At 43.7% G+C, this 27,091-nt stretch overlaps 1 protein-coding gene and 1 non-coding gene across 2 annotated transcripts; one reads left to right on the plus strand and one right to left on the minus strand.

The window, feature by feature from the left end:
• c18h20orf27 (chromosome 18 C20orf27 homolog) lies at positions 1–22,603 on the minus strand. The gene is made up of 6 exons (XM_036551611.1): positions 22,449–22,603; positions 17,548–17,646; positions 7,714–7,856; positions 3,260–3,398; positions 767–892; positions 1–189 (listed from the first exon to the last, which is right to left on the minus strand). Exons 2-6 carry the CDS (start codon positions 17,564–17,566, stop codon positions 89–91), a joined length of 528 nt encoding a protein of 175 aa, XP_036407504.1. The 5' UTR covers positions 17,567–17,646; positions 22,449–22,603; the 3' UTR covers positions 1–88.
• Positions 22,604–23,802: 1,199 nt separating this feature from the next.
• On the plus strand, positions 23,803–23,896 carry trnai-uau. Its single transcript has 2 exons — positions 23,803–23,840; positions 23,861–23,896. It is a non-coding gene; the product is annotated as a tRNA-Ile (tRNA).
• The last annotated feature ends 3,195 nt before the right edge of the window (positions 23,897–27,091 follow it).

Here is a 27,091-nt window from a genome sequence, read left to right on the forward strand (position 1 = left end):
ATGAGATAGCGTGTGTGTGTGTATGTGTGAGTGAGACGGCGTGTGTGTGAGACACAGAGAGAGACTGCGTGGATGGGGAGGGGCCGTGCTAGTCGAACCCTTGCCAGTCACTCTGCTCAGAGTCGTACTCCAGCTCCACCCCCACACAGCGTACTCCTTCCAGCAGCATGGGAGTGCCGTGGTGCCGGTCTGCAGAGAGAGAGAGAGAGAGAGAGCGAGAGAGAGAGACAGAGAGAGAGACAGAGAGAGAGACAGAGAGAGAGAGAGAGAGAGACAGAGAGAGAGATATGCAGGAATTACACCTGAGACAGAACGAGGGCTGGGGGAATTACCCCTGAGACAGAGAGAGGGGTGGGGATTACACCTAAAACACAGAGATGGGTGTGGGGATTACCTGTCTTTAAACTACTCGAGTAATTGTTCTGGAGTGTTCACAGGACTCGTTTAACACAACCGGTTGTACCATGTAAACATGCAGTGTGTTCGGTTTTTTGTAGGTTGAGAGTAGTACCTTGAGAACTTGTTTGAACAGCAGAGGGCAGCACAGCACCACACACGACAACTCTTCCCTGTGACCGTTATAAACCCACTCCATACATGATAAACAGCTAAAGTCTGACAGGCTGGACTGGAAGGAATCTAACTATATAATTAATTTTGAGTAGTTCACTGTGGGTATTCCAACATGCACTCTCTCACCACCATCCCCAGCAACCCTGGCCCTGCTGGAGCTGGTCGGGCGTGTTGCCGCGGAGACGGTACGCACCCATGACGCGGGCCTGGACTCGAACCCGCAGGCATGCCTCCTCTTTGCTCTCGCTCAGCAGCATCATCTCCTCGCGCAGCACCCCCTCCTGGTGGGCCATGTACTCGCAGGTCACCCTCAGGCCGCCTGGCAGAGGAGAAGAGGTCACACGGGGTTAACAGCGGAGACCAACAGCACCAGGAACGCCAGCCGCTTGCATGCACATGAAGGTCAGTGGTGAAAGTCACTGGGCTCTCTCTCCCTCTCTTCCCCCCCATATAAACATACATACACACACATTACTTCAATATCCATACACATATATGTATATATATACACACACATGCATACACAGTTTCTAAGTTTCCAAGTAAACTCATAGTGTTGGAGGCAGACACACACAGCTCATGCTGGTAGCAGGTGCAAAAGCATCACCTCTATGCACCCCAAACATGGCTACCTCCTCCCTCAGCTCCCTCTAGATTACTCTGAACTCTTATCAGCCCTCTCTTCTCCCAGGCTGTCCTGGAAACTCCCTCCAGTGCCTGCTGCTCCCTTCAGCTCAGCTTGGGTTCCCTCCCTCCTGCTGGCTGCTCCACACCTCCCCTATTAACACCTGCACCCTGCCTCTGGCTGACTGCCCCTTCCCAGCATGCCTCAGGAGCTGCAGCTGGTCATAAAGGTCACAGCGTGAGGCACCTGGTCCTCAGAAACGCAGGTCAATCAGCGCTGACCTTCCCAATACCCATCGCTCACGCCTGTCTACAACATGGTATACAAGAGTGTAAAGATCACCTTTCGAAATTGGTGGCTTCTTAAAGCGCTTTTTCTGATTAATGGTAAAAGCAGACAGCCCCCCGCAGGCTTGTAATCAGCCAAATTAAATCGATCTGATACACATCTTCTGACTTCAGAGAGAGGAAACTGTGTGTGTACGTGTGCGGGCGGGAGCATTTAGATATGTGTGTGTATGTATGTGTGTGTGTGTGTGTGTGTGTGTGTGTGTGTGTGTGTGTGTGTGTGTGTGTGTGTGTGGGTGGGTGTGTACATGCATGCATTTGTGTATATGCGCGTATTTGTGTGTGTGTGTATACATGCATGCGTGTGTGTGTGTGCGCATTCAGGTATGTGTATGTGTGTATGTATGTGTGTGTTTATGTGAGAGAGAGAGAGAGAGAGAGAGAGAGAGAGAGAGAGTGTGTGTATGTGTGTGTGAGTGAGAGTGTGTGTGTGTGTGTGTTCATGCACCAATGTGGTGCAGAACAAATTGTACCTGGAAGGGCAAAACACTGCAGCACAGTGCGCAGGGCAATTAAACGCACAGCAAAGTGGGCCAGGAATCTGGAGGGAGATACGGCATCTCCTTCCACAGAGACCAGCACGTCCCAGCCACCAGGCACCGGCACCAGAGCTGCACTGTTCCCATCATTCTGACCGGCTGTGACTCCTATTGCAGGATATTTATACTTCATGTACAAAGGCTGATGGCCATGTGCTTGTCATCCTCATACAAACAATACATTACAAACATTTATCAGATGCTCTTACCCAGAGTGACTTATATAGGTTTCAATTTTTAAACATTCTACATTTATACAGCTGGGTATTTAGTGAGGCAATTCTGGGTTAAGTATCTTACCCAAGGGTACAGCAGCAGCTCCTCGGTGGGGCATTGAACCAGCAACTTTCGGTTACGAGCCCTGCTCCTTACCACTATGCTACACTGCTGCCCTTAATGTACATTATTTACATGAATTAAGACTGCAAATAGTGCATATATGAATGTATGTATATGAATGTCTCTCAGACTATTTCCTCATTTGCCTGGAAGTGTGAGAGTGGTAGAGGTAACGTGTATTTTGTTCCTGTGCTGTTGCCATCTCTGCATACAGTGGCCTGTGAGAGCAGGTCCCGTGCCGCTCTCTGTGGCCGGATTCGGCGTGGCTCTGGCGGACGCCTGGGGCCAGCCTCTGCTGCTGCCTGCTTATCTCAGCTTGAAAGGGAACACAGCGGGAAACCGGAGCGGACTGGATCATGGCCCACAGCGCAGGCAGAACAGCACACTGTCCCATTAAACCGTGCACCCTAATTAAGGTCAATGCATTCAAGGCACTGGGCTGGAAGGTTGTGGGTTTACATCCCAGACCAAATGAGACCCAATGAACCCTTATGTGATTACACTTACACCCAATTTACTCAGTTAAACCTGACACTTTTAAGACACTGCAGGCTGCTATTCAAACACCAGTATGAACAGCATTGATTTTCAAGCACTGTTGCATTTAAGTGTAGGCATATGAACTTCAAATGTACTGTGGGGCATGATGTGGGGCACTGCATAACTTTCCAAACAAAAGATAAAATTATTTGCAAAAACCCCCCAAAACAAACAGCAAACATCCAACACCCAACACTGATGTGCGTGCTATCAGCGTATGCCCGTGCGGGTCACGCTCGGGTCACGCTCGGGTCACCCAGGCTCCTGCGGGGGTGTGGGCAGGCGGAGTCACGCACCGTCGGGCAGCAGCTTGATGTCGGTGACTCTGAGGTGGGGGTTGGGCACGGGCGCGGGGCACACGTCCTTTCCCAGCACCGGGACCGGGGGGAGCGTGAACACGATCTCGTACTTGTGCTGGATCTTCAGGAAGCCCACCTGCACACACATTACATTGCATTATTGGCATTTTGCAGGCACCTTTTATACAGCTGGATATTTGCTGGGGTAATTGTGGGTTAAGTACCTTGCCCAGCTAGTGTCCCAGTGGAGAATCAGACTGGCAAGCTTTTGGTTACGAGTCCTCCTCCTTAACTGCTCCTTAACCACTATGCAAAACTGCCAGCCACACACACACACACACACACACACACACACACACACACACACACACACACACACACACACACACACACACGTACAGGAAAACAGGCCAAAGCAGACCATTACCATCCACATCCACTATCCTCTTTCACAAGCACACCCGGGACAAACAATGGGAACAATCACAGCTCTGACAGAGTGTCACGTGACCACACTGAACTTTACATACTGCTGATGTACAGGCTTTTTTAACATAACCGTTCTGAGGTTTCCTCTTGCTTCACCTGAAAAAGAGAGAACTGAAACTAAACTTGTGTGAACGTCCTTCCCGTTTGATGAATAATGGATCTCACTCCCATCCTGACAGACAAGAATAATGAGACAGAAAACCAAAGAGAGGTAAAAAGAAAGAGCTTCAAAGCAACGTCTCAGAAGGCCTCCGCAGTCTGAAACGTAGGAATAAGTCAATGTCCTGGCTGGTCAGGGCTTAAATACTCCTACACAACTTACTCCTGCCAGGATCTGAACACGATCTGAACACTAGGCACCCCCACTCACAATGTCATTATTTTTCCAACTTGATTTGTTTCCCCATTTAAAATGAAAATCATTACAGGCTTTAGAACACAATGCATTCCTGGAAACGCTGTCACGTATCAGATGCTCTTTTCCCATAGATGCAACACTAAGCAGGGACTTTGTTCCTGAACAAGTGATAGAAATCTATATTTTCACTAAACTGGATCAACACAGGACTCGGATAAACTACCTTCATTAATACTGTTAATATGATTTTATTGATATTTGTGTGAATATACTTACAAATATGAAGTAAAAGATAAACATTCAATATAGTGACATGCTGTATGAATGACAAGGCATAACAGCCAAGATGCCAATCTCATTTTCGAACAGGCGTTTAGGGAAACAGCACAGATACTGAAAGGACAGGATAACGCCTTCAGCCACCCCTCAGGGGGATCACTAAACGAAGACTAACTGAAGTAACAAAGGCAACACAACAGGGTGAAAGTGATGGGATTCTCTGCTGCCTTCACCGCTGGCTTTCTCAGCCTCTCTCACTGAATGGTGGCCTTTTTGCTGTGAATGCCGGTTGTCACACATTGCGAAATGCGGAATACGGAATACCTGTATCTCAATACACTGGTGCCTGCAAGCTGAATTGCGTGTGTGTGTGTGTGTGTGTGTGTGTGTGAGTCACAGTGCCAGATGCACCTGCAGCTGCCGGGGAGAAGGGAGCGGTGTGTGTGGGAAGCTGGTGTTCACAGCTCAGATACCCCTCACATTGCCCGCTGGGCACCACGGTCTCATCGGCACAAGCGCAGGAGGTCAGGGGGCAAAGTGTATTACAGCGCAGTGTTATTCAGGCGCCGTTCTGACACAGATAACTACAATGGCAGGAAACCCGAGAGCGGAAATCCAGAGCGGCCGAGATGTGTGCTTTGGAATGAAACGTCTCTGGCATCGTCACCTCCTGTTGTCTATTGAATGCGCGGTGTGTGGGATTGTGCAGACTCCTCATATTGTGCGCGGAATTTTGGCTCGCTTTCTGCAGACTTTTGAAAAGTTCTGTGCAGAATCCCCTGTGGAACGGCACCTACATCAAAGCCTGTCTGCCGAGCCGGCGCTCCGAGCCGACACTCCTGCCTCCAGTCTCCCAGCCCGCGCGGCAGTATGCGTGGGAGCAGCTGAACACACAGCCAACACACAGTTTCCCCACAGTGCACTTTCGGTGACATTATCCTGTTTCTCTGCTGTCACAGCAATGTTAGCCCGGTGACACCCTCAAAGCAGAGGGATACTGATGCTCACCACCTCTGACCTGGAGACCCAGATAATACACTGAATAATGGGCCACATGTACTCATTCATTCACCCACCCTCCCTCCCTCTCTCTCTCTCTCTCTCTCTCTCTCTCTCACACACACACACACACACTCTCAAATACAGAGTAACACTCTCTGTCACACCTCAAACACTGACAGTCACTCTGTCGCTGTCTCAGTGTAGAAAGCTGGCCAACACTTCTGACAAAAATGAGCAGAAAGATCAAATATTAAAAAAGCCACATGGAATTCCAAACATGGAAACAATTAACAATGAACAGGTTTCAATGCAATTGATGAAATGATCTCCTGTTGGTAGGTTTGAAGCTGACTGATGATTGATGACAAAGGGCCCTTGAACATTTAACATTTTAAAAAATTGACAATTAACATTGTTTCTTCACATTCTCTCTTTCTCTCTCTCTCTCTCTTTCGCGCTCTCTCTCTCTCTCTCTCTCTCACACACACACACACACACACACACACACACACACACAGTGTGTTTTTGAGACAGGATAAGGATTTCTTTAATACGAAATTGGCACACACATAATCAACCTCTAGGACAGATTAGAGAGACTAATGGAAATGAGAAAGAAAAAAAGCCCCCCCCCCCCCCCCCAACCATTCTCAATCAGTTCTAGTTCTAGAGTCTGCCAAACAGCTATCCAATTTCTACATATTCGTAGAAATTATACAATAACTGAACTGAGGAATCAGGACTGTTTTGAGGAGCTCTAGGTATTTATATAAAAAGCATCCTGAGACTCTTTCTGTTAAATTCTGAAGTGTCTTCCTTGACATGGCCAGCATATAATCACTTAGCATTTGACAGTGAACTCTTGTGCCAGCAACCACAACCAATATAAAAGGTTGTCCTCACAGGGTCCGGCCTCTCCTCTAGCAAAGCCCCCTCATTCACACACACTGCGCGAGCCACAAGCCCATATTAGCCTTATTCTTAGCACATACAGCAAACTGACCTGATCTCTTTCATACAGCAAACTGTGGCCTGATCTCTCTCATACAGCAAACTGTGACCTGATCTCTCTCATACAGCAAACTGTGGTCTGATCTCTCTCATACAGCAAACTGTGGTCTGATCTCTCTCATACAGCAAACTGTGGCCTGATCTCTCTCATACAGCAAACTGTGACCTGATCTCTGTCTCATACAACAAACTGGGACCTGAGGCACTGCTGTTGTACCCTTGGACAAGGTACTTAACCCACTGTTAAATAAATTATAATAGTAAATATCCAGCTGCATAAATATATAGGACGGTAACCTGTGTAAACCGCTGATGATAATGACTAAAATGACAGTAATGGTATGTACCATAATGCAAGAAATACACAGCAAGGTTGATGAACAAGATCCTCTAACAGACTAGGGACAGGGTGTGTCCTGGAGCCAGAGTGCTCAGCCCAGCAGTCTTCCTGCTCTCTAACATTAACAGCTGGAAGCAGTGTAATCCTAAAATCCTCCAAATCATCATTCCCCAGCTACACAGGGTACACTGTGTTTGAGACTGGTCATCGTGGCTTGATGGCCTGGTGATGAACTTTGAACTATGACCTGTGCTGGCATGTAAGAAAGGGGTATTTCAACATTAGAATCTGCAGCAACGGGTGGCTGCTTTGGCTGGTGTGTCTTTGCTGTTTGCCAGAACAGAAACATGCTGGTAATTTGGTGGTGCGCGATTGGGTGGACAGAGAGGTACAGAAAAGGAAACAGCACATTTGATTTCCTCCCAGCTGAATAACAGGAGAGATCAGCGGATCTGAGCTGTCTGCTGTGAAGAATGGTTACCAGCAGCAATCTCCTGTCTCTGTAGCATTTCTTGACAGGTAGCTAGTAATGAGAAGCGTATGTCCTATGTATAACAAAATGGTATTCATTATATAATTTACATAACAACCCCCTCATTTTAACCTAGTTAATGTTTGCTAGCTGAATACAATTTTGTGATGGTTAAAGGTAATTAGCCACCAAATTACCGCTCAGAGCAGCTGACAGTAGCAGCTTCAGAGCCACAGAAAAAGAGCCCTTTTAGTCAATGAGTGATGTGTGTCCTGTAGTTATAACCACCTTTCTTATCTGTGTGAATGACCTAACAACCTGAGATGAGGTCAAACAAAGTCATAACTACTGGTTTGCCTCTGGGGTTGCTCTGCTCGTTGGACATTCACTGGAAGGACACTTTACAGTGAAGGGGGGTGAGGAGGTGTGTGTGTGTGTGTGTGCGCGCGTGCTGGGGGGGGGGGTCCCCTACTACAACAAACAATGCAAAATCCACTGACCTTGACCAGGAAGTTCCCATCCGCTTCAGGTATCACCATGACGACAGAGTCGTGCAGCTTGTCATCGAAGTGGACGTGGGAGGGGGCGCCGGGCCCGGCCCCCTCCTCCGAGAAGCGCACTCCCCCAGCCTTTGAGGACGAGCCTGGGACGGGGACACAGACCACACCCTCATCACACACTGCTGACTGAGGAGCACTCGTTAGAGAACCAGGCCCTTGGTTACATCACGGCAACGCCATGTGACCACCGTCGCCACGGAACATGCAGCGGCATTCTGCGAAAGGCAATCATTTGAATCCGGCCTGGCACCTCAAGGACTCCCATCGATTGTGCTGCACTCTTTAATCATGGGACCAGCCACAGAGCGGGTGTGCAAGCAGAGGAAATTGAAGGCAACGGACAAAGAGTTATGAAAGGAGAAGATACTGCGAAAGGAAGAGAGCGACGACCGTGTGAGGAAACACAAAAGACATGACGTGACAATAAGATGTGCATCAAGATTTTTCCATCAGAAGCAGACAAAGCAGGACTCTTCCGAGGATATTGAATCCCAAGCCATCGCACCCAACAGCTGCAGAGTGAATTTTATTTCTTCTCCATTATGTGCTTACCAAAGAGTTTCTGAAAACATTTCCTCTGTTCTTTATGTGTGTTTTTCCAATAGCTCTGCTTCACTGTTAAGCATTATTCTGCCTTATAGAGGCTACTTTTACAAACAATATTCACGACTGCCTGAGTGATGTAGGCTACATGCAGCAAAGCGGTAATCGCTAGCTATGGGGACTTCACTTTGAACACAAAAAATATCATGACAAGGAGTATCTGAGAAACTACTCCTGACTCAAAAGCACTGATTTTTTTAAGACCAGAATAAAGACTTCACTGCTGTTTGATTTAGATGAGTTTATTATCAGCTACAATATTTCTCATTCCAATTGCCCAATGACTCCGACACACAACCCATCTAGCAACTTTCATCTCTCAGAAATGAGTTACATAAAATGATATATATTTTTTTAAGAATACACCATGCCAAAGGTTCACTCACCTGTGTGTGAATATTTATACAAAGCTGTTGGATTGATTAGTGACTTTTATAGATCTGTGATCTGAGGCAATATCTTATGTACTAGGAGACACCGCCATATATCATTGCAAGGGTTACAAGCCAATTGTGATTCACATCCTAAAAGTACGAAATTTCATGCATCAATCACCATAATGAATGTAAAAATATGCAAATGATATGTCTCCTCTACAACGCAGAGTATTAGTATGCTCTAACACTTTCAATACCTTGAGAAATGGTGGTAATTGGACCTACATGACATGGTGTTACATAACTGTACTTTTGCAGGTCCGAAAAGAAAGAAAGAAAGAAAAAACGATGTTTGTACTCCTCTCTTTTATTTATAGGAAATCAAACACCTACAGTGGTGCTCAGCTTCATTCCCACCAGGCCAGAGGAGTCAGACAAAGTGTACTCCTCCTCAATAACTGACTCCAGATCAGACAGAATGGGCCATGCACACAGAGGAAGTACAGTACAGTTCACCGTCGATTTTCCCCACACAGCGAGTGCTGTATCTGGCTTTATCTGTGTGGCGGGGTGAATTGTTCCTAATCTTACTCCAGAAAGATGCAATTCTCCAGACAATCAGGAACACAGTTCTTCCAACAATGTCTCCATCCAGCTGATGTCAACCATTCTCACTTCTCTGCCTGCTCTTGCGGTTTTAGTACGATCACTTCCCTGACCTTTTACTCTGACCAAACTCCTCTGAGAATATCCCACCGTTTAAAGTCAATAAAATGGCTTTTTAACTGGGAAGGATTCCCTGCTAATGACTCTGAAAAGCACTTTTAATTGCTGACACCTTTGGGGTTTCTTTTAAAACATGAAATCGGTAAACAAATATCGCTGTAATGCTGTCAGACACATCATGCCCCAGAGGACACACATTAGCTTTGACCTCTAACTTCTACAAAAAACGCAGCTGAAAACACAGTAAACGGGTTCAACAGTCAACACCTGACTTCAAAGGAGCTTGGACACAGGGAGAAGCATTAGTATTCTTACTGAAACACCAAGGACTGCGTTTATGTGTGTGAGAGAGAGGGGGAGAGAGCGAAAGCAACAGACAAGAATAAGAAGTGGATTCTGATGAAACTTCTATGCTGTTTACCGTTGGAAAAAATACAGTGCACCTTTTTATCTGTACATTATATATTTAACATTAAATATGACATTTGCATAAATACATACGCATAATATTGACAGCATACTTTAACAATATTAGCACGCTGCATAATGAACTTGACCTTGCTGCCAACAGTCACACTCATGACACTCTACTGACATCAAAAATGATCAGCTGTGAAAATAAATAATATTTCCCCAAAATGTTAGTTGAGCATGTTGAAATGCTGCCTGTTAAAACAATTAATAAGCTCGGTTACATCTCTCTCCTCTTCAAACTGTCCAACCTGATGTATCTGTGGCTCCATCTTTAGCAGCACGGTCTCACATGTGACATCGCTAGTGTTGTTGCGCAGGTGTTTAATGAGTTTTTTATGGGGAAACTGGAGGAGGAGATGGAACATTAAAACAGACCACATGCAAATTTATTTGCATATCCAACATACAGGGAGTCCAAGCTCGATTATCAGATACACTGTCAAAAAATATCATATACTAACTACATGCTGGATGCTGAAAAAGATTTTGACTGCATTGAGTCACAATATTACTTCACTTGCCCATTGACTCCTTTTGGATATAAAACATGTCAAATATTATCTACGCAGGCCTATAAATCCCTACCAACTCAACAACAGGAGACATCAATTGGATTTTACAAAAAAAAAAAAAAAAAAGCAGGTTAACATTTTGACAATGTCACTGTGGGTAAGTCAGTGCTAATAAAATTATAATTTTGCTCCCTGTACAGACACCCAAGTAGTTATGCATCTCCACAACATTCCATCATGCTCAATAATGCGATTATCAAGGCAGTATTAATCTTCCTGATGTACAGCATTATCATCTGGCCATTGGAGACTCACATATGCTGGAATGGTAACCTCACTCAGAAACCAAGGGCTGGACTGAAATAATGGAAGTGTAACAGAAGATAGGCATTCTCTTTCAGAGCCTCTGTTATTGCTGTCTAAGCCCTCAATCACTGCCAGCCACCTCAGTCAGAACCTCTTATAACACAGCTAAAAAACCCATTTAACCCCCTCTGTCTCAATAAACCAAATCGGAAAAAACCCAGTTTCACAATAACCCCAAAATCAACCCACTGGGAAGCCTGATAAAGCATGAGCATCCTGACATGACGTAACCCTCTAAACAAGAAAACTTTCCCCTCACGTAGCTTTCTAGAAATAATCTCTTGCTAAAAATAATTCCTTCATCATCCCAAAGTAAAAAGTCCAATCATCAAATCCATTTCAATGAATGATGTAGATCAAGGAACTCAGCAGTATGAAGTGGTACTGACAGATGCTCTAAAAAGAATATGAAAATATGTGCATATTTTATAATCTGTCTAACAGAACATTAGACCAACTGCGGACCATCAGGGACAGCTGACCTTTGATTTACCCACATGAATTAAACTGGACATCCATATGGCTCAACACGAAGCATTCATTCAGATCCACAGTAAATACACAGGCCTACTACAATTTAAAAATCATCAAAAGACTCCACTGTAAACTGCTGTAAATGAATTATTAAAAGTAGGCAAAATAATAGAATGTACTCAAAATGTTCTAAAGAAAAAGGATATTTAATGCATGTGCTATGCAAATGTGACCACATTAAAACACTGTGGAGCACCAGACAAGAAAGGAAAAGAAAGGATGAAAAATCTTCTTTCAATCCCAAGTGGTTTCATCTTCAGCATTCTAACTACCTGTAAACAATCACCATCCAAATTTAACCAGTTATTACCCATACACGTCACCAAAAAAAAAGTGGACACCTCAACTACACTACCTACAGAAGGGGGCCAATGAGGACACCTTTCTACATAAATCAGAAGACTCCATTCCAAATGACTACATTCCAAGAAATTGGGGTTTCCTTGAGGAATAGCTCAGTAATGTATAAAGAGAACACCACTCCCTACACTTACCAGATACTTACAGAGACAGATATTATAGTAACAGCACAATTACTGTAATTTTGCAAACCCTGAAAGGTGAGTGGGTAGGGGGATGAGGGTGGGGTTGAAGGGCTTGTTTTGCACAATCACAGATGGGGAGGGGGCTGGGGACATTAATGTTTACAGAATATTTCATATTGTTAAACTCAATTTAGTTTAGTGAACTCAATTTAGCGCATCAACATACATATGCCTTTTATTTTACTTCAGAGATTACTCCATCTATTATTCAATTCATTTGTATATCCAGGCCATGCTGATCTTAAGAATTAAGTATTTTAAGATTCTGGTCATGTATAATATGGACAAGCATAATACCAGTCCCCAGATTAAAAAGAATAAAAAAGGAGGATTAACATATCTCTCTGAGAAGGGAAACTCCTCTCTCTGCTCTGAGGTCTGAGGATGATCTGCAGCTCCTAGCTGTCATCCATACGTGGAGGTGGGGAAAAGGGAAGGAACACAGTGAAATTACAGCAGTTCTCAGAGTAGAAACCACCATAGATAGAACATGCGTAAACTGGACACAACCACTTAAAGGAATGGTAGAGCAAAGATATAAGTTATGCTCTAAGGTGTAACAGAAACTGCTTTGATTGCTCTATCAATCAGTTTTTATTTGATATAATGCCCTAAACAGTCAGACTGTAACAGGACATTTTATTGTGCACTATTTGACAAGGGGCTCAAAAGTGAGACAGTATGAGGAAAAAGAGAAATATAATTCCCTGACTGCTTGTTAAAGGAGTAACACTTGGAAATGTGAGGAAGTGTATGTTACACACATGAATCATTATGTCCTTTGGCCATGACAGCTGATAAAATTAAGGCTTCCCTAACATCAGGGTCCCTGTGTGTGTGTCTGTATCATGGTTGTCATATCTGACAGGAAATGTCCATCATATCACTGTGTCCCTACACCTGATTAAGTATGTCCATATCTCCTGCCTTTAGAGGGGGAACCCCCAGGTCTGCCTGTACAGCACTGAAACTGCTCCAACACGCTATGCTAACATAGCCTGTCAAACCCAGGTCACTGGGCCTCTTTGCATGCTCATTACAGCGATGCTGAGAGATTCCTACCCTTTTGACAACGCTGTTAATCCGGTGCTAACCACATTCCCTGGAGCGGTGCCCAGAGAGGCAGCATTGTGCTGTTAGGACCCCGGTGCAGAGGCAGAGAGTGCAGGCAGATTGGCTTCTCTGCCACTCCAGTTCTGTGTTCTGTTTCTGTTATCCCCCTGTTCCTCTATTCCTCCTGCTCTTCTAATCAGATTCTCTTTTTCCCCCCTCTCTCCCTGGCTCCTGTTCAGACTCTCTCTAGTGCTTTGCTCTCACATTACACCAACCCAGACAGGGGGAAAACACCCTATGGTGCCATTCTCACTGGCCACATTCAGCTGCTTTTCGGGGACCTTTCTCTGTGGCCCTCTTTATTCACCGGAGGCATGTGACACTGTGTAATTGAAAAACGCCTTTCTTCCTTACTCCGCAGTGTCACAATAAAAATGCCTTCCTCCGCTCCATGCACTATTGGCCACGTTACGTAATGTGTTTTAAAGTGAGCAGAAAACGACCAGCTCCAGACAGGGTGGCTGGAAGTAGAGTAAGCACAATAAAACCCCTGTCCACCCTGAGTTATATCTGGTACTGAGCTAAGGACAGGTCTGTTAGGTCATCGTTATAAATATCATTGTAAATGAGACCTTGTTCTCAATTGATCCTTCATGTTAGGTAAAGGTTTAAGTCTACACCTATCAATACCTTTCGATATCTACAGCACTGGTTGTATTATTATGCCAATGGCATTACATTATTGTCATTTCGCAGACACTCATCAAGAGGTTACAATTTTATCCATTTTATACAGCTGGATATTTACTTGGGCTGGAGGCAATTCCAGGTTAAGTACCTTGCACAATGGTACCCCTCTGGGGACGTGAAAAGGCCTGCTCCTTACTCGTACGCCACACAATGTGCTATAGGTGACCCGAGACTGTGCCTGGGGAGGGAGCATTGCAGTAAATGAGTTAAAGTCAGAATTTAAGCCTATCATTATCATCTGGTCACCACGGTTACCTGTTGAAGTCAGGGAGACACAGGGTGATCTGTGTGAAGCACCAGCAAAAGCCCTCTCCTACATCTCTATCTGCCATGGAGACAAACAAGCAAACGCCAACTCACACAAGCACACCAATGCTACTGCGAGCCCCCCCCCCAACACACACACACACACACACACACACACACACACACACAAAGGCTGACACACAAAAAGACACACACACGCACACACAAGTTCCAGTCTCTCCTACCACTCGTTTGCCTTGAGATTTCACAAAGAAATCTCTGACAGAGCAGACATTGTTTAACAATTAACAGACAGATGGTGGAGTCTGGTGTGCTGTGAGGGCGAAATTAAGTTGTGCATACAGTTAGGCTTTCCAGACACACAAGACCTAAACATAGATTAGTTCAACACCTCTTCAATCCTGCATTACTCTTATTTTAAGGTGGCACTTGCATGCACTTTCTATTTCATTTCAGCAAATAGGGAACCATTTTGGTACCATATGCTGACATATGATACCATTTCAAAACTCAAAAAAAAAAAATCTCAAAAAACAAACAGATTTTCATTTCTTAGCAAGAAGTACTTTAAGTGCAGTACTTGATTGTCACACTGAAAGAATCCACTGAAAGAATATAAAAAAAGAATTCTGAATAACTCAGAATAAAATACTTTGTACAGTGTAGAGGTGATGACAACACCCTTACAGCATGAGTGATTATGAGCTCATTGTACATTTAAGGGAGATTTCACAATAGAAACAGAACTGAATTTTGCCCATACTCACTATCAGGCTCTGTCAGTGACTACCAGTCACATCTCATTCAGCTACACCTGGTCTCTTTAAAATCATTCTGACATAGCTTCACTATTTATTATTTCCAATGCTTTAATGTCAAAAACAGGCCATTTTCTTGATTAATACCTCATAACTTTATTGTCATATATGACCCAGTCCACTGCCAGAGGAAGAGTTTGGCTTTTAAACAATAAGCAGGAGTAATTATGGAAAAGCAGGCAAAATGCAACATCAGTAACAGCCACAAGCAGATTGTGACCTTCAGTAATTTCCTTCTTGGATTAAGCAATTTCCGTTTTGGATTAATACAGCACTATTTTAACAAGACAAAATAAGTAACCAAACTACTGCTCCCTCAGAAAAAGTTCAGTTCACGAACTCTGTATGACTGTGATGAATATAGTCATAGGCAGAAATACATCCACACCATCTGAGGTCATAAAGTCCCAATCTATTTCTGTGAAATGTATTAATTTCAACAAAAAGTAGGATGAACTAATTCTGCACCCCCTGGGTTACACCTGAAACCGAAATTATAGTATTAACACTTACATGTAATTTTTAAAGAATATGAAGCTTGTTCAACCAAACACACTGGGACTTAATGACCACCCTGTGGTTATGCTGTTTCTGGCTACAGCCAAGCAGCCTTTGGTCCAGACCAGATGCATCCTGAGCCGTCAGTAAGGGGCCAGGTCTGGGCCAGCAGCATATCGGAGGCATCACGCTGAGATATCAAGATGATGTTTCATACACATTAAACTCATATCAAATGTTGGATTCGGACTGGATTGTTTATGATGTAAACAAATACCCTACACAAGAAAGAACATCTGCAGGCCCTCTATTCTTCCTACAAGCAGAACAAACTGGGTCAACCAAAGCACCACAGGCTCAAAGCTGCTCCTCACAGGGGGATGCTGACACAACAAAGGGTTGTGCAATAAGAGCTCCGATTGGCTGGCTGTGGGATTATTAGGAATATTTCCACTGTAGTGGAACAAACTGCCCTCTAGTAGGGCATGGTTAAAAAGCTTAGGAATGTTTACTGGCTGTAACACACGAGTAGTACTCTCCCCTGGTGCCAGAGAGGTCATTCTGCAAACATCTCCACACCGCAAAAGTTAGAGCAAAGAGTTCAGTTTTTAACAAAGCACATCAAAGCCCCTTCTGACTGGAAACCGGGCTTTGTCTGGCTGACTCTGAGGTCTGAGAGATTTCGATCCTTTCCAGACATTTTACACATTCTCCTCTTCAAAGAGCCTCCGCCTCGGCCTTATGCTCTCTGACGGCTTCTTAAATTTATCTGTTCACTTTAACTTTCATTGCTGCCATGCAAAACTCCTCTTAGTTTCATGTTATTTTTACATCCTTTGGTGTCCAGTGATTGTTACACGTTCACTGTTGCCAACTCCAACAACCTCCTCCGGGCAGCAGTGTTGTTTAGTGTAAAGGATCAGGGCTTGTAACCCAGAGGTTGCCGGTTTAATTCCCTGGTGGGGCACTGCTGTTGCACCCTTGGCCATGCTGCTTAACCTGTACTGCCTCAACAAATATTCAATTGCATTGTCAGGGAATGAACACAGCAGTTTGAAATCCATGCAAATGTGTTTGGGGTTGAGGCAATAGTCTGGACAGAGGCAAACTTGATTACTGTCTGGAATGGGTGTCCAAATTAAATAGCGGTTATTTTTCTAAGATGACCTCCCCATCTGACCTGCCCATCCCTCTGCGTTACAATACGGGCCTGTCACATGGGGGTGAAGTCATCGAGATGGAGTGCTCAGATTGGGAGAGGCCAGAGAACACAGAGGGAAACCTGAAAATGTAAAAGATAAAGCCTGTTTTCCTCTCTTTATTCTACACCACTCAGCCAGCAATGAGAGCCCAAACTGTCAGTCTGTTTCTACAGTGAACCTACAGTTCATAGACCTCTGAGAATATTTCTTTAATAAGGCTCTGTCAAACAAAAAAAACCAAAGGCTAGAAGGGCTCGGACAAATGGATCTATCCGCCAGTTATTCAAAGAGAAAACCACAAATGGACAAAAGATACACCTTAGTTTTTAACACAGCAGGAGAGTGACCTGCTCGCCGGACAGTCCCTGCATCTGGTTTGGCTTCAGCTTAATAATGACAGTAGAAACTACTTAAGGATCTGTTCAGCCATCTGTAAGAAATTAAAAGTAAAAAATACACATTGGGAAAAACACTGCTTGCTATTAAAATTTATTGAAAATTTTCTATTCTGTCTGTAAAAGAAAAGTACATTTTTGACTTACCTAATTCAGTACTTTAGATAAATTACAATTTATCTTCACTACGTGTTGGCTTTAATTTGACTTTACAGTTTCTCAAACAGTACTCAACAAATAGCTTATAGTGTACCACATTTTTCAGTGGGTCCACTGTATACATTCCTTTATTCCAGAGCAAAACAGTGCATTGAGGGTCTCATTTTAAAGTCCTGGCTTAACTAGCTATTTAAGTAATTATACTCCTGGTGCTATTGTGGGAGGCACACAAATCTATCAACAATTCCAGTTTGGGTAACAGATGACCAGTGGCAAAGTTCCTGACGTGCAGGAAGTGTAATACAATGCCTTTATGTTTCTCACAAAGGGCTGAACATTGAAAAATAAATTCAGTTATGCAACGGCCATTCTTCTGCCGTGATGTGTATCAGAAAACACACAGCTGAGCAGTGAAACATCCAGTGTGTGTGTGCAGCAGCCTCTCACCCTCTGGTGACACAAAGAAAAACATAGCTGTGTGACGGCGGCACTCACTCTTCTTTGCTGTAGCCATACTTATGTCAATCTAGGGCAGACGGCACGTTGGCATCGTTACTGGGGCGTCATCTCAGAACTCCAGCCCTATAATGACCCCTAAAGGGAGGGAGAGGGAGAGAGAGAGAGAGAGAGAGAGAGAGAGAGAGAGAGAGAGAGAGAGAGAGAGAGAGAGAGAAAGTCAGTCGGAGCACCAAACTACTGCAATGCAAAATCGATGTGGTCCTCCTTCAGAGACCACTGCACTGGCTGGATCACGTATACGGGTATACAGGCATATACCTCAGCACAAAGGATGCCCATGATTTAAATATAAAGAGGCTTAGAGAAAAGCAGCACTCAATGGTTTTGGGGAGGTACACAAGATTTCATGGAAATGTAATTATCTAATAACGAGTTACACAAGAGGCAAAAGCACTCATTAACCTAGATATAGACAAAAATAGACATCTTAAGACTGCCTTCTTGCGTTTGTCGGATAGCACCTGCTCTATTTCCAATAAAGAGAAAAGTGTAAGGAAGATGCTAATGCTGTACAACACAAAGAAACAGCTGACAGCTTTCTTATCCACTTAAAATTCCTGTTCCTGTGCTGGCAGTCGCAGGTTCACACGTTGCTGTGGGAGGCAGACACGTCTGAGCTGCCGCATCCTCCACCGGTGAACCCGGCAGTCCATCACACGCGCCGAGCAGACTGATTCTGAGCAATCAATACAGGGCTCTGCCACTGAGCCTCCCACCCGAACGGCCCCCAGCTCTTCCACATTCCCCGCGGCATGACACACAAGCAAGTGCCCTATCAACTATTTCTGTCTGACGAATGCCTTTCAACGAAAGCACGGTGCCTCCTCGCTCTGAAATAGCTGCGTAGTTTAGGAGCTATTCATGAAGCCAAATAGCTCTATTCAGCCTTTCTGTAGAAACGTGAATGCTTTCATTATGCATAAAGAGATAGGATGCTGCATGTTGTTCAGGTTTGAAAGAGCAAGCGAGTGCTTGCCAGAAGCTTTAAAACTGGAAAAAACAGTCAGCAAACTTCTTGAGCTTTTACACGTTTTACTGTTCCCTTGGTCTGCCTTTATATCCCTTGCTCGTGAAATGGTGCTTCTCTTTTCACTGCCGGTTGTCAGAGTGTAAAACAGGCCAGGAGAGACGAACACAGGCCCACTTCACACTGCTCATTCCTGGGTCACACGCTCCCTGGGCTCGGCTGGGGCCATTCACCCCGGATTATGAGTTAACTGACGCCCTGTAGATGTGAGCGGATGTAGGTCATATGTTATCCGTCAATTATTAACGATAATTCCCTTGATTAAAAAACGCCGGTGGCTTACAACATAAGCTTTAAAGGATTTGAAAGCTCAGGTGGTGGTGAATCCAAACAGGCTCAACGCACACAGGTGAGAGATCACATTATGGCTTTTTATGCATTTTTTATGCATCTCATTTTAGTTCTAGAAAGCACAAAATGCGGAAATAAATCACATCATTACTTTGTGGCAATAAAGTAAATGTATAAAGAAGGAAGAGACAGAAACAAGCATGCAATTTGCTGTTGAATCCAATTAGAAGATTATTACTAGCAATGGAATCCAATCACGGTTCGCCCTGAGCTGACAATGAGACAAGACCACTGGGGCTTCAGCGAACGCTGAATTGAGAAAGACGAGCTATTTCTCTCAAGTCACAGTGAGGCTGTGGGAGTCTCGCCATCAGTCAATTCTGGAGCAAGGACAGATTACTCAGGACAGTGTATTACATTATGTGAACACCTCTGTGCGTGTGTGTGTACGTGCATAACAGCAGCTCTGCAGGATGTACGGTCAGTTAAAACAAGACTTCACCTGAAACCTGTAAATGCAAATGAACGAGCACAAACAACTATAGAGGAGGACAGAAAAGCACAAGGGAAGGGCGAATGAGTGTGCAGCTGTAATTGATGATGCCTGGAAACTCTGGCACAAATATATAATACTACGGATGTAGAAGTCCTGCTTCCAATGACCACACCGATGAGGGGAAATAAAAGACTCAGGGCAAAAAGACAACGCATCCTCATATTAGGACATTCAACAGAAGCCACTCTCAACTGGCAGGCGATAGCTGGCACACATCCTGAGCCAGTGACACCAGAGCTGTGAAACGGGAGAGACGCTCTGTGTGAGCACAGCCACGCTCTGCCTTCATGCCCATCTGCGGAGGGATATGCAAAACAGACGCACACACGCTGTGTCTCAGCAGGGCTCGGAGATTATTGCCAGTGACACGAGCTGCACTCCGCAATAATGACTGGATTGAATGAGTGTCATCTGCAACACTACGCACAGCAGTGCAAACTGGCCCAGGTTAACCCAGTTTGTGAGACACTGTCCGATACTGTCCACCAGGCACTCTGATGCCATTTTCAGAGCATGTACTCACATGAACTCACATATTTCTGGCTGTGGCTGTGTCCGTGAGTGGGTGTGCACTGCATTATAATGGCTGTACAACTCATTCAACAGCCAAACTGAAAACGATACTCATATGATGCTATTACCCAGGAGAGATTTTGGTCCCTAATCTTTGAGTGGAACTAGCAATCATATTATTATTTTTATTACAAGACATTGTGACCATGTTAGGGAGAAAATTCTTGTTGTTTTTCTGCTTGGAAGACCCAAAGGGCTGACTGACTCCTTAAAAAAACAAACTAACAAACAAGAAAAGGCAGAGATTCTATCTGTTCACTGTTTCTCTGGAACAGAAAATGACTTAGCGTTAGCTCTCAATATAAACTGTCAAACAGCCCCCCTCCCTGCACTCTCTCTGATGTTCCATCCACTCAGAGCCGCTTGAGATTGGGCTGAGTTGGCTTTGAAGAGCCTGGGAAGATACACAGTGTGGCGGTCGAAAAACTGGGAGCAAGGTTCACATCCCCTAAAGGCTCTGTGGGAACTTAACCTGCTGTATGCTGAAACCATATGCTACACTGCACTATTTATTTTTCTTTTCCTGTGCTTAGTTCTTGTATAACGCATCTGTGAAGAAGGGGTCTAGGTGGTAGAAAAGACAGAAAGCAGGCTTCAGAGGGGATCTGAACACTGACAACCCCTTGAAAGAGTTGCACTCAACCTGCTAAAACTCAACCTGCGAACCTGCTTTCTAATAAACCACTAAAAATGTAATCTAATGGTTTAACGCACTCGTTATCTCTCCCAGCTACCTTGTCTGGCCAACCATTGAACCTGGTCATGCAGCGCTATTATATTGTTGACCCCTTATGGCTTTTTTGCTTGTGTTACACTCTGCATCACTTGTAAGTCGCTTTGGATAAAAGCTTCTGCCAAATAAATACATGTAAATGCTAAAAGTACACAGGTAAAGCTGTGCAACACTGCAGCACACCTTCACAAGTGACTGCAGAGTGAATACACCATGAGAGTGGCACTGAGACCATATTCATAGCATGACAGAGCCGAAGCAAATGGCCCAGTGGTTATGAGGCACTTTGTGATATTGCTGGATTTAAAACTGGGACACTGGAACCAGGCGTGAGCGACAAAACCTACACTCTTTTTCCAAAAGTCTGAGTGTGCCACCTCCAACAAACTAAGACAGAAGCTCCACATCTTCACTGGGCACACCATCAAGAACATGAAGTCACATGCATTTGCCCCCAGGACCCAGCTTACATTTTATTTTGAAGTATGTACATTTCAAGCATGTGTTGTGAAATATTTGGGAGGTCACAAGCTAACATTAGTAAATTGTGCTTCTCTGGAGGTTCAACCCAGAACAGGCCTTACTATACTAGGCAAAACCAACCTAGACTTCAGGACTAAACCTCATGTCCATCTAGTTAAATAGCAGTGTCAATCACAATCCATAAACAGTTTGCATACTCTCACCTGTAGCTAGACCAGCTCCCCCAAGGGCTACTGCGTTTCAGGACTAAAGGAGCAAAGTATTTAAACTGCCGAATCCATTCCTAGTTAGTAATAACGTCTAACCAGTTTATCAAAACCTGTCATATATCAGGCAGTTTGCCCGCTAACTAGCTAAAACAATCCATAAGTTGAATGGTAAAATGATCGGTAGGTAGCATAGCCACACTTCTCACACACTTACCTTAGTCTCGGCCAGCTAACTTATTTTATGTAACTAAGCGTGAGTCTCACATACCATCAAAATGTCATAAGGTGAATGAACCCATAAATCAACCCATTTTAAATGTAAGTCACTAACTGTTAGTCTGGCCAACTAGTTATTAACATGACCAAACGCACGTCGTATGCTAGACACTGACATTAGTTACTCAGTTTTAAAATAATTTCATATGGGTAGAAACAATTTGCCTGCGACAACGTCACTCACTTTGATGACACTTATTATTCAGGTCCAGCTAGCGCTACCTAGCTTGTACTAGTTAATGTAATTCAGTAACAGGAAGACAGGAAGATCAGCTAAATAGTTAACAGTAACCACCTAGCTACATTACCTAGACTACATAGGTTAACTTACCGGTATGTATTTTTAAATATGAGCTCCGGAACAGACAGTTTAGGTGACTTAGCCAGGCGTAACTTACAGCTGAAAGACATGGATCGCTAGCTACGCTGCTAGTCTGTCTAGCCATCTAACATGACCTCAAAAACAGGTCAACTTGCTTGACAGTTTGCTAACTTGCCACTCATTTTAACAGACTACCGACTTAGCTAGCTAGCTGGCTGGCATTTTAGTTACACGGTTAGCCACCTAAAGCTAGATTTCAAGTTTGATAACCGTAACTTGACTGGCTCCCAAGCTAACAACAATACCGCTTCCAAAAAAGTGATATCTTGGCTCGCTTGCACCTGCCATCTCTACGATTTTATGGGCGATAACGTTGAAATAGCTAAATACATCGACCCAATACATACCTGATTTGATTGTTTTCAGTACGTGTAGTTCATTCTCGCCGGCTGTAACTTGTGTAGCTAGCTTTGATCGTTTCTAGCGCAGACTTTTGACAGAAGATCCGTTGATCAGTGCAGATGTGCAGCGGAGCGTTCATACAGAAAACATTTTTTAAAAGCCCAACAGCAACTGCTTTGACCCCGCCCCCTGCACGCTGACGCATGCACTAAAGTTCAGAATGCAGAAACTGACGGACATGGAGCCAAGATGGCGGCGGGGGAGCGGGACAGAATGTCTCGAACCTCAAAATATGCATATCTGTTGCTCGCTAGTTGCTTCCGGCGTTATGTCTGTACAGGATCTAGTCTAATTCATAGAAACACGGCGTGAAGACCATCCAATTGTCATCCAATTCTCCCAAACTTTATAGACCTGTAAAACATGTCTGTAAAACTCACTGATTATTCCAGAGTTTGATATGCCCAACAACCACTAAATTGTTCATAACAATTCAAGTAGTTCATAATAGAGGCTTAGCTGTTAGGGGTCCAAAGTAATAAATATAATTATAAATAATAATAATTATAATGGATGCCTTAAAAAAGACAAATTATGAATTATTCTTTGACAAAAAACACGAGAAGAAACTCACTTTGGAAAGTAAAAAAGCAACACAAGATACATGCACTCAAAAAGAAGTTAAAACTTACAAACCACAGAGACAGGAAAATGCCAAATTTGATCAAACCTAAAATGCATGAGCAAGGCTCAGAGGGCTGACTTGAAAAGGGAACTTGATTAAATTAGATTAAACGGCCTCTTTCTTGAAATAGGATGTCTTCTCATTCTTGTTAGCTCATTGTTAACCCTGCCTCATGCATTTGAATGTAAGACGCACTGGAATCCTGCCCAACACTCTCATACTTTCACTAAAATTACAAAGACAACACAACAACCTACAACAGAGACTAAAAATTAGAAAAAAAAAATCACTTTTTTTGACTGTTGTTCTCTCTCCCCAGTCTCTTGCTAACCATAAATAAGGATATCATATTTCGAAATAGCAGATGTCAGCATTTTTCCAAATGTCATAAACTTGTATCACCCTCATCCAGATCGTCATGACACAGGGACTTCCTGTTGTGTTAGGAGTTTTGCATTAATTGTGTTTAATAAACTTTTCAGTCCTCCAAATGTTGAATCAGCCCACTGTCCAGCATTTTATAATAATATCAAATGATTTGCATTTGAAAAGGTAACATAACCTTGTAGGGTTTGTTCTGAAAGGTTAAGAACATGAAGGCTTCAAGGCGGTCATAATGGTGCTTTTTCTGGCCTTCAGCTGCACTTGCTCAGGATTGGGATAGTTTCATCAGCGCTCCAGTGGCGCAATCGGTTAGCGCGCGGTACTTATAATACAGTACACTGCGGAGTGATGCCGAGGTTGTGAGTTCGAGCCTCACCTGGAGCATGATGTTTTGCCCGCGGTGTTTTGGTTCATAGTAGCTCATAGAGCCACTTCAAGCAAATGACTGATTCCTCAGCCAAAATGTGGATTGGCAATCAAGGCACAGCATGGATATGAACCCTGGAACTCCTGTTTACAAAATATTTCCTGTTTACAAAGCATTTCCTTCGGCTAACCAAACCACCAGAGCCTCCATGCTTTAGCTGTATCTGTGGAAACTTTCCTCTGAAAATGTAAGAACTTGTAAGGTCTCCTTATAGCCCTTACATTGAGCCGTATCTCTGTGACTTCAGTGTTGCAGAGTTGGCCTTGGCATGGTTGACTCTGCCAGAATGGATTCGGTGCCACAAAATATTTCTCTACATCACACTGTGTGCAAGACAAGGGATATCAGTCAGTCTTAATGGTTGGTAGAGCCCAAGAAGCTTAGCATTTCTCTGTTTTCTACATCTAAGCTTATCATTAGCAGCAAAACACAGCTGGAGTGTTTTCTATGAATACTGTTGTTGCTATGAAACAGACAAGGCACAACTACATTTTCTTAACTACATTTTCTTCTTCTGAAAAAAAAAAAACTTCTAAAAATTGAGTTCTGTGCACAAGCCTGAGCCTAAGATGCTGCTGCTCCGCCGATTATCATTTGCAAGGAGTGAGAAATGTTATAATAACTTGTACAAAGCGCCTGAGATCCTGTAGAGTTCTATACAGTTCTTATGTAACAGGGCTTTCCAGAGTGATGCAGCGAGTGTGAACGTCACCTGGTGCAAAGTAAAGATAGTATGTTTGAGCCAAAATTGTGACTGGCAGGAAGGCTGAAAAGTAGATGCTAGCAGTATTAGAACTCTGGACTCTTTGTTTACAAAGCATACATTTTATGCAAGCATGGCAACATCCTTCTCAACTCAAGCTTTTATTGAGCTGGAAACCTTTTCTGTTCTGAATATTTGCTTATATATGGGTGTGTCGGACTGCCATAGTTTTAAATCTGATCTTGAGAACAGCCTGTGCTTGTGTGTATGTGTGCATACATAATGTGGCATGCAGCTGCATGTTATGCGTACCGTGTTTCAAGAGTCACAGCAGCATTTTGTGAAAAGCTGTCATTTAAGCACAGCCGCCTCATAAATGCCCGCTGTGTTCTCTCAGGCCTGCCAGCAAGCAAATTAAAAATTTTCCTTTTGAGTCCTCTGTGGGGATTGCTACTGAATTCTTACAATGGATTAGACCTGCTTGCTGGATTTCCGAGAAGTAAACCAGATTTTGTCAGGCTTTGACATAATTGACATAAACATTACCAAAAACCCTGTCTTAACTCTTCATTAACCAGGTGCACTGTGTGGAAAATCTGACACGATATCATAACAGATCTCAGGTTCCATTTAAGAAATATTGCCACTGCCAACATCACCCCAACCGCCCTCTAGCTTTTGCAACATATTACTTATATCAGAACATTTAGCCCTACGGCATAAGGGTGGAAACTCCTGTTGCTGCCAACTGCAGCTTGCTTTTCTCTGAGAGCAGGTGCTTCGTTTCTACATCACAAAGTTTGTCATTGTGCAACAGAAAGCTCATTTTCTCATGAATTATTTGCATTTGAAACAATTACTTCTTAGAAAGCATTCGTCGTTCCTAGGTATCATTTGTAATTGTCAGAAAGCCCCTATTACTGTCTCTAATGTTATCTGAAAGTAATGTGATGTGATGTAAGAGATGTGTACTTGAACCCTCTTTTATTTTAGACCTCTTTGAATGGGATGTTGTGTCTTTTCCACTTCTTGCTGTGTCTTAACAGAGCTGAGGAGAGGTTTCAACTTGACCAGGTTTTCTCTGCTGAGGTCAGCTAGCTCTCACCAAGCTGTTGGCATGGATGTCAGGGTGGCAGTTTAGCGTAGTGGTAAGGTGCAGGGCTAGTGACCAAAAGCTTTCCAGTTCAATTCCTGCCTAGGGCACTGCTATTGTACCCTTGGGCAATGTATCTAACCTCAGTAAGGATCCAGCTATATGAATGGATAACATGTAACAATTGTAATGTTGTAATTGCTCAGAATAAGAATATCTGTTAAATGTCAATGATGTAACCAAATTGATGTCTGCTTTTATTTGTTCCCACTTTTTCAATGAAATGGCATCATCCTCAGAGGAAACCCAATAATCTGGTCTAGAGAGCATGTGAGCTGTAAAAGGAGATGTAGATACTACGGTAAAAGGAGGCTCCAGGGTTTTTTCTCCATGGTGGCAGTTTAAAGATGAATTAATGTTCCTCTGCAAGAGAAAAATATTAGACTGCTCAGCAATGTGCTGGACATGAAAACAGTGTTGAACATAAAAAAAAAAAAATAGTGGCAGGAGAGGGGAGGTACTGGGTCCACCAGAGGTGGCTTTGGTTTCCCCAGGAGAAGGGCAGAGGGCACAGCCAGAATTCCTCCACAGGGACTGGCGATTCGCCCTCTCAGATTATACTGCCGTTGCCCTGCCTCCTGCCTACTCATCTTCGGAAACGCTTGCCTCACTCTCAGCTTCAGCGCCCTCTTCATCTGGATTGCTCTCACTTTCTGCGCTAATCTCAGCTGTTACAGCTGCTTTAGCCTTTGTGCCATAAAACCCTATGACAGCCTAGAAACACAGCACAAGCACAGTGTGACTGGGTTTCCTTCGGAAAAGGCCGTGTTATAATGTTGAAAATATTTTTCCCCCAAAAGGCATTTTGTCATTGATATATGACACACAGCTTTCAACCATTTAGATTGAGTTTTCAAGACCACTCATCAAATACATTATATTGCTTCATGACACTTTACAGTACTGATGTCCAGCAGGTGTTAAGATGGCTTTTTGCATATTATATACTTCAAAACGGACTCATTCATGCTGTCCCTGAGCCATGTTCATGTGTGTCTATGTTGGTTGCATTTATGTTAAGCTGATACCACACGAATTGATCACATATCCCATAAAAAATGTGCACTGGATGAAGGTGAAGGCTTTTGATCCTGAAATAGTAGCATTTCGTCCGTGGAAATCCTGAGATGTGTCACTGTAATCATATACATGTGCATACATATGCACATGTATAATAACATGTTTTGTCTTATTTTTATATGACACGGTACTATTGAGGGTTAAAGTGATGTACTGCATCTTGTAAGACTACCACACTATAATCTTATGTTGCCAAGACTGTTGTTTCTCCACATT

Source organism: Megalops cyprinoides, chromosome 18 (assembly GCF_013368585.1).
Source record: "Megalops cyprinoides isolate fMegCyp1 chromosome 18, fMegCyp1.pri, whole genome shotgun sequence".
Taxonomy (NCBI): domain Eukaryota; kingdom Metazoa; phylum Chordata; class Actinopteri; order Elopiformes; family Megalopidae; genus Megalops; species Megalops cyprinoides.

What these genes read in the sequence shown, in the direction of transcription:
- c18h20orf27 (XM_036551611.1), bottom strand. An exon ending in CATCAAGCTGCTGCCCGACG is followed by an intron (nt 893 to 3,259) that starts GTGCGTGACTCC and finishes CTCCTCTGCCAG; the next exon opens with GCGGCCTGAGGGTGACCTGC. An exon ending in AGTCCAGGCCCGCGTCATGG is followed by an intron (nt 190 to 766) that starts GTGCGTACCGTC and finishes CTCTCTCTGCAG; the next exon opens with ACCGGCACCACGGCACTCCC.